The sequence below is a fragment of the Cannabis sativa genome, chromosome 9, assembly GCF_029168945.1.
Source record: "Cannabis sativa cultivar Pink pepper isolate KNU-18-1 chromosome 9, ASM2916894v1, whole genome shotgun sequence".
NCBI lineage: Eukaryota > Viridiplantae > Streptophyta > Magnoliopsida > Rosales > Cannabaceae > Cannabis > Cannabis sativa.
The window spans coordinates 10,052,056-10,060,206 of record NC_083609.1 but is presented as its reverse complement, the minus strand read 5'-3'; the positions used below and the strand labels follow the sequence as shown (position 1 = coordinate 10,060,206).

General features: G+C 33.0%; 1 protein-coding gene across 3 annotated transcripts; it reads right to left on the bottom strand.

Annotated features, from left to right (window-relative positions):
* Positions 1 to 989: 989 nt before the first annotated feature.
* Positions 990 to 7,601, bottom strand: LOC115723078 (cyclin-T1-4). Of its 3 annotated transcripts, XM_030652488.2 has the most exons (7): positions 7,413 to 7,601; positions 6,611 to 7,172; positions 6,386 to 6,467; positions 6,002 to 6,136; positions 5,582 to 5,757; positions 1,583 to 1,728; positions 990 to 1,369 (listed from the first exon to the last, which is right to left on the bottom strand). In XM_030652488.2, the coding sequence occupies exons 2-7, from the start codon at positions 7,165 to 7,167 to the stop codon at positions 1,338 to 1,340; spliced, it is 1,128 nt and encodes a 375-aa protein (XP_030508348.2). In that variant the 5' UTR covers positions 7,168 to 7,172; positions 7,413 to 7,601; the 3' UTR covers positions 990 to 1,337. The 3 variants fall into 3 exon arrangements, with proteins under 3 accessions (XP_030508348.2, XP_060959511.1, XP_030508351.2); XM_061103528.1 differs by lacking the exons at positions 990 to 1,369; positions 1,583 to 1,728 and adding an exon at positions 4,257 to 5,376 and having other exon boundaries at positions 7,413 to 7,600; XM_030652491.2 differs by lacking the exons at positions 990 to 1,369; positions 1,583 to 1,728 and adding an exon at positions 4,257 to 5,086 and having other exon boundaries at positions 7,413 to 7,600.
* Between the last annotated feature and the right edge of the window lie 550 nt (positions 7,602 to 8,151).

Genomic DNA, 8,151 nt, shown 5'->3' with positions numbered 1-8,151 from the left:
TCTTCCTCTCTCTCTTCAATCACAACAACCACTTTCAGATCTGATCGAGCCATCTTCGAATTTCGTCAAAAAAAAAATAAAGCTCACCACTAGCTTGAGAGATCCTTTTTCCTTCTCTTGCTCGTCTTCCTCTGCTAATCTCCCTTCTCTTCGTCGACATCAATGGTGGACGGAAACCAGCACCAGCCAGACCTTTCTGCCACCGTAAGCACAGTTGGACGTCTCTCTTCATCTACGCATGACCTTCATTGTCTTTTGGTATTCATCTTCTCCTTTTCTTAGGTACAAATCTGTAAATGATGGGATTATGAAACCATAACCCTTTTGATCGGATGGTAACTCTTTCTCTCTCTAAATTACCTTCTCTCACTGCAGATCTGAATGTTATTTTGAACCCAGAAAATTTCTCTGGGTGTTTGTTCTTAAGTTTCTGGGTTGGAGTTGTAAGGGAGGAAGAGATGGGTTTGTGTTCTTGATTTTTGATTTTTGTCTTACTTTCATGTTGGAAGGAGTTAGGAAAGAGGATTGAAGATGGAATTCATAGAGTATTGCTTAGAAAGTTTCTAGGCTCAAAAAAGAATTCAAATTGCTGATGGATTTTTTTTTTATTCTGTTGAGATGATGGATGAAGTTAAATAAACATTCAAGTAGTTTAATAAATCATTTTATTGTAATTATGTTAATAAACTATTTTGAATTTTTTATATATTTAAAAGATTTTTTAAATAACTTTTTAATTTTAAAATAATTTTTAAATGTTTAAATTAATTTTTAAAAACAAAATATAAATTAAATGATGTAGACCAATCAATGACATGTAAATGGTGACTTGGCACTTAAATATTAATCTGCAACTAGAAGATAAACTTAGATATTATCGCCGCAAATTACTCTATTACAGTTGTACTTTCTATTTATTGTTAATAATGTGAATACTAATATGCTAATTTTGAAAATGAAGTACTAGGCTAGTATACTATTAGTAGTGCTTAAAAAGCCAAGAATCTGTTTATGGTATTTGAGTGAATATTGGACAAGTACAATTAGGCCAGTCCCATTTTGCAGGAACTTTCACATTTCACAAATAATAAGTTGTACACAAATAGCGGAGATAAAAGGACAACATTTTACTTTCACTTTTGTCACTCTACTACTAGTAGATAACCTCCTCACAGGATGATACTCTTTAAAGTTCTTAATACACTTTCATAGCCCTCTCCAAGTAGAGTACTTCATTCATAGATTACTTGCTCCACCCCCCCAAAAAAAACAAAAAGAAAAACACTTGTATACCACGACCATAAAATCTAGTAAGAAAATTATATTCAGTTTATATTTTAGAAGAGCTCCATTAATTGCCGCGTCACATCTGCAACAACATTCACACATGCTATGCTAATCAGATGCTAAGCAAACAACAAAAAAGCTTAAAATGTGTGCTCATACAAAACACTACCTAGAAAATTCCAACACATTCAATATGGTGCTATATTTTCTCTTTATTTCTCTTTTCCGATCAATGAGCATATATGGACACAAAGGTGTACTCAAGATAAGTTTAGAAAATAAATTTTAAGCATACCTTGAAGAATGGCTGGAGTTGCTTGGAATTCTTGCCAGATATTCCGATAAGTACCTAGATCCATATTCAGAAACTTGGCAGCAAGGTAAGTGGCTCCAGCAGCAATGTGATGTGGTTTGAACTGAAGCCACAGTGAGCTACGAAGCCTAAAAATACTTAATGTCAGCTAATTTGCTCAAGAAGCAGAAAGATACATAGACACAGCCAATTAAATCAAACCATCCAGAGCAATAGTTACACAGGAATTGTCTCGTACAGCCTAGCATTTATATTTCGCCACTGATGAGAAGAATTCAGTTACAAAAGTACCAGAGTCTACTACAAAATTAACAATTAAAAGAACGACGACCATAAAAGCAGACTTTGGTTTCAAGAGAAAAAAGCAAGTCATTTACTTCTTACCAACTAAAAATGCAGCAACTCAGGTAGAATATTTTCCAAGAACTCTGCAGGATGCTGAAAGAGTACCAAAACTACTACATACATAATACTCATCTAGAGAGTACACATGACAATCCCAAGCCCCATTCTGTTGCATGCAGGGGCAGTTTACTCCAGATTTAAATATATATATATATATATATATATATATATATAAATGAAAAAGCAAAATAGTATACAGCAATGTATTGAAACAATCAATCTTTTCAATGAAAAGCCAACAACTTCCACTCAAAAGCTGGATCTGGAAAAGCTTGTCAAACACATGCTTTCATGCTCACAATGTATATAACCTCAATTACTATATACAAATCCAAAATCATCCACCAAACGCCATATTTGCAGGCATGAGAAGAAGAAACCACCATTTACATCATCATAATCAGATTCTGTGAACTAATTCAATTCTCCCTCGTGCATTTCATACTAGTTTAGTCTATTTAGAATCATAAATTTTTAATATAATTTTCAGACTACAAATGCAGCTTTGCCTGAGATCTTCAATTTCATTATTTGTGATCAAGCATTTACTCTTGCACTCTTGCACTCTTGTAGGGAAAACAAAAATGGTCTGTTCTGAGCGGTTTGGAGTATGACTATCAACAAGAATTTCAACATACATATATATAGAATATATACACTGATAAAAAATAACATTAAAGCAGCCACTTTATTTAAATTCAATTGCGGCTGACTATATTTCGGTAATTTTGTTAATAAGAAAAATTTTGAAAACTAAAAGCAGATTAAAGAAACACAAACCAAGACCCAGACATCCAAAAGAAGGAGATCCTCTTAGTTCCTAATTCAAATAAAGCCAAGAAAGTAAGAGGCCTGTGGGAAGAAATGCATAAAATTGATGAAAACCTAACTGTGAAATAAAAAATTTAAAAAACCAAAATTCGGGAGTTAAAAAAAGGACCTGTAGTGGAGGTAAGACAAACAGTAAATTAGATAAATCTCTAAATAAAATGGGAGGCCCTAAAGCCCCACTTCAATCTCTCCCAGATATAACACAGGAGCATTCTTGACAATCGTAGGCATCCAAATTATTGGAACCTTCTAAAGTCCCATCTTGTAAATGCAATTGTTATATACATGTTCATGTCTTCAAATTTCAAGAAAAAATTACAGAACTAAAAGGTTTTATGAATAATTAGAAATAATAATAATATCATTATTAGTTAATGAATGACTGTGATAATGAGTATCAATAGTGATATTACTAAATATAAAGAAAGTAATAGTAGACTGTGATGATGAGTATAAAGAGTAGTAATATTACTTAAGATAAAGAGAGTAATAGTAGTAGCAGTAGGGAGAAGATGCCGAGGTAATATTAAAAAATTAATATAGTAAAGAGAGTAGTAATAGTAGTAGAGTACTAATAGTAAAAATATAAAGAAAGTGGTAATAGCCGTAATAGTAAAAATAGTACAATCATAATTTTGGTGGTAAAAATAGTGAGGAAAAAAAAGAGAGATAATGCAATAACAGCAGTTGACTTACTAAAAGAGAAAAGGGCAGTGAGTAATATTGTAAGAATTATCATTGTATAAGTATTACATAATCATGATTGTGATTGTGATTGTGATGAAAAAGAAAGAGTGGAAATAATATTAAAATAGCGGTGGAACTAGTATTAGTATAAAAAGGATAACAATAACTAAAATAATATAGAATCATAGTATTGGGGTAATAAGTAAGAGCTCCACGTAGAAAGACTGAATGAAGTGCAAATCTGAGCCACATTCAGTCTAACGTAAGAAATAGGCAAAAGAAATAACAGCATCAGTATTTATCAAAATATATATTTTCATTTAAAAAAAATAGAGAACACTAACAGTACTTATCAAAATACATATTTTCATTAAAAAAAATAGAAAACACTAACAGTACTTGGACTTAAATGGCTTTAGTTTTAAAAGATAAGAGATGAAACAAAAGTCAATAACAAATAAAAGAACAAAAGTTTAAGTTCTTTCTCCCTTTTCTCCCCATCTTTTGAAGCTTTCTATATCTAGCGTTTTAACGAAAAACATAGATGAGTACGTCACATTACTTTGGCAACCCATATTCAGTGATAATAAAAAAAAAGTGATGCTAAATGTACAATAATCTAGACTCAAAATATATATTGGATCTTCCTTTTTAACCACTCATTAAGTTCTCATATAAAATAATATATAAAAATATAAGTAATTAAAAATCATGCCACGCATTAAGGAATAATAAAAAAATATAAGTAGTTACAATAAATATTATAATTTTTGTTTTATTTTTTTAATTTAGGGATGCAAGACGGGGACTTTCTAAGAGGTCACCCATCCTAGTAATACTATCACCCAAGCTCGCTCATTTGCAAAATTCTGATGGCATCCCATGCATTAGTTTTGAGATGATTGGAGCCCCATTTCCCAATCATTACTCATAAAAAAATAGAGTTAGATGAATAATATAGTCAAAAGAGTAGAGTCAACAATTACTTAAACTTGACAGCATGTAAAAATAATTTTTTCTTTTCAATATGTCAAAATAAAAGCAACCAGCTACGGTTCCTCCCCATAACCCATATAGTAAATTGCCTAAACCACTATCCTTTTGTACCTATTAAGTTTTTTATTAACTAGGGGACTAGATAATTTAACACGTTGCCGTGAAATAAATTTTATATGTAAAAAAAAGCTTACTTTCCAACCAATATAAAATACCAGCACACCACCACATATGATATGCCTCTACCTACCCCCAAATTGAAAGAAAGCAAACCTGGACCAACAACCCAGCGCCAGGCAGCTCTATGTTACAGACTCTATGTCTGTATGGTACTTGTGAGGATTTATACCAAGAAAATCACACAAAGTTAGAAGTTAAGTAGATAAGTAATTTGGGTTCTGTGGTTAGTGCTACATCCAGTAGCTGACTGCCATCTTCATGAGGCTATATTTATAATGGCAATTTTTACTTCAGATGCTAAAAAACAAAAAACAAATCTTTCCAAGAACAGCATATCAATCCTCCAGCTAAGAATATCAAACAGGGCAGCACGCTAATCTTGTGATCCTGCAATTATATGCATGCCAAAAAAATCAATAACCCATCATATCTACACAGAAGTTGCTCTAAAGAAGAAATTAATGACACAAGCAACACAGTTTTGAACCATTAGAGAGCAGGAAAGAAACCAGTGCATTCTCTACCAAGGAATAAGCCTCCTCCACAAATCAAGAATTGGCAGTTCTCTCGAGACCCTAGCATCCAGTGTCAAAAATCTATTCCTTACACTACATTTGTATAAGACTACTTGGTAAAATACAGAGAAGGATTCATGAAAGTAACCAAACATATAGCACCTGAGGAATGCAAAGGATCAGGTTACTGACAAAAATAAACCCAAAGCACATTCATTGTGTACATCCTGTAGGCTTTAAGATGAGGCAACCAATTTTGAACGTACAGGTGGCAAGGTATATACAGATACAGATTGCACCATTAAGTAAATAAAACACAATATACCAAACAAATGGAAAATAAGTTAAATGTATAAGAAAAACTTACCCTTCACTGATCAAATTCAGAGCCAGATTCACCAACACTGTTTGTGAAAGACCTAATTTGTTAAGAACAGACGTAAGAGGAGCATATGGATGATGCACATTCAATTCAAAGTTTAAAGTAGTCAGTATCATAGTTTCAGCTTCAATCACCCGTTCCCTATACTGCTCAAACCAGTCCTGTTCAACATGAAACCATAGACATATCAGTACATGATAAAGTCTTAAATTCGACATAAAAACGTAACGTATCTCAGCCGAATCAAGATTAAAACTTTCCACTTACCAATTAAGTAGGGTGAGTCTTTCAAAAGTGCAAAATCGAAAAGATAAAAGAAGGGAACAAACTAATTGGCTTTTTTCTAAGTTCCAACTCTTGAGGAATAATTAGAAGAAGGAAATCACAATTCCCAAAGATACTTACAACAGGGAGCAGATAAGATAAAAAAGTCATATCCTGCTTATGGAATAGTTCACAAGATGCTCGTAGCACGTTATTCAAAGGACGCGCTGTCTCCTCAGACTTAGCAGCAAGAAAAACAGCCGCAGTAGCAATCAACTGCACAAGAAATAAATCAATTAAAGCACTTTAACTACCATTAAAAAATGTTAATAGTACCAAACAGTGGTCACAACTTACATGCAATGACAATGAGTCCATTCCATGTGACAAATAATTCAATAAATCATTTACCTGTTTGTTTTCCTTTCTTTTCGATATTCTTACCACTAAAAATAATACCAAAAGAAAGTTATAACAGATTTTTTCTAGTGCTATACAAAAACCAATAGAAGTTGGAAAACTCACAAATCTATCATGGGAAGCATGCGATCGCCTAACAAAAAATCGGTGGCACAATACCATAGCAGTACCAATAGTAGTTTGTGGCCTGAAAGACAATAGAAAACGGATTCTTTAAATAGTTTGACCAATAAATCCATCAGAGAGCTCATCCTAAACATAGACACATAAAAGTTCAACAAAAATAGAAACAACATAAAATATGAACAAATTTCAAACAAAAATACTTACAACTCAAGCCGCAAGCCAAGATTCTGAATGAAGGCACAATACGAGTACCGCAAGTGTGTCTCACGCATAGCATCTATACCATCTTTTCTCGACGGGGAGTGTCTGTCAATGTCATCCCTAGACATAAAAACCAGTTCTTCATCCTCATCCAATTTTGACCGATCCCGTTTACAGGAAGTGGACGGAGTGACATCAGAATTGAATCTAGCAGGATGCACAGAATCAAAACAGGTAGATGGAGCACAATCATAAGCATTGGGTGGCAAATGAGGTCTTCCACTACTATTATCTACCCAAGTAGAATCAGAAAATTTTCTCCTCTTGGAAGAGGGTCCTTGACTATGATCAGGCTTAACATAATTAGAATAATTGAATATATCCCTGTTATGCCTGCCTGTAACGTCATGAGGGTTGTTAAAACTCCTCGTATAACCATTGTTTCTGCTCCTACTCCGGCTGTTAATAGTATTATTACTGAAATTGTTTCTACTTAAAGAAGACCAATACTCATCATCGATTGTTCCCCATTGAGGTCGAAAGTTTCTCATAAACGACATAATTCCTGGTAATTCAAAACCAAAAACGACAAAAGTAAGAAATGAATCAGATCTTATTATTCCCTACAACCAAAAGAATTTAATCCCCAAATAGCACAAAAATAACACAAAATTCTTGTTTATTGATGAAAAAAAGGTAAATTCTTTATGTTAATCAGAACAGAAACCCGTAGAAAACATTGGATTAAACGATTAAAACGATAATCAGAGAGAATAGTAAACGGTATACTAATCGATGTACGTACCTTGTGAAAACGACGAGGTGAGAGATCGATAGTTGGTTGGATCGATTTGGAGGTAGGAAGAATAAACAAGGCTTGTAATGGAAGCGTAGGGGAAGATAGGAGAAAGGAAGGTAAGGAAAATATATATGAATTTAGAGGTAAGGGGGCGAACTAAACCAAACTCTCCCAACTCTCTGTTTTTCTTTTTGAAAAAAGCTTGTAAAATTTAGATGGTATACTAATTTTAATATTTTTTTTACAAAAATGGCATTTTTTATTTTTTTTATTGTATTTTTTTATAAGTTGTAATAATATTGCAGTATATTGTGTTAAGTTTTCACTGGTGTTCTACTGGTATTTTTTAGTTGTTCTATTATTGTTTTGAGTTGTTTGTTTTGTGTTCTACCGGTATTTTATAAAAATACAGTATTTTTGAAACTTTTTTTGTCTGACAATATTTTTGTAAAAGTTAACCCGAATTTCAATATTTTTATAAGTTTCGCAAAAGGTTTGGATCACTTTTTCCTTTCACTATATCTTAGCTTCACCTTTTTCTTCTTCACGTAACGGGCCGAGACGCCGCCCAAATGTTTTCAGTTCTGGGCCAATTGTAAAAGCCCCGTTTTGGACAAGTGAAGACAAGAGTTGGTTAATGGACTTGGGCTTATTAATTATCTCAATTGTCTGGGGCTAAATAAAATAGTAGAAATTATGGTTTTCTTGAAACTTTGTTTGGAAAATAGGTAGTTTAAGATTTGTC

What these genes read in the sequence shown, in the direction of transcription:
- LOC115723078 (XM_030652488.2), bottom strand. Translation starts at nt 7,167, where the DNA reads ATGTCGTTTATGAGAAACTTTCGACCTCAATGGGGAACAATCGATGAT. An exon ending in CTGAATTTGATCAGTGAAGG is followed by an intron (nt 1,729 to 5,581) that starts GTAAGTTTTTCT and finishes AAGTATTTTTAG; the next exon opens with GCTTCGTAGCTCACTGTGGC. An exon ending in AACTCCAGCCATTCTTCAAG is followed by an intron (nt 1,370 to 1,582) that starts GTATGCTTAAAA and finishes ATGTTGTTGCAG; the next exon opens with ATGTGACGCGGCAATTAATG.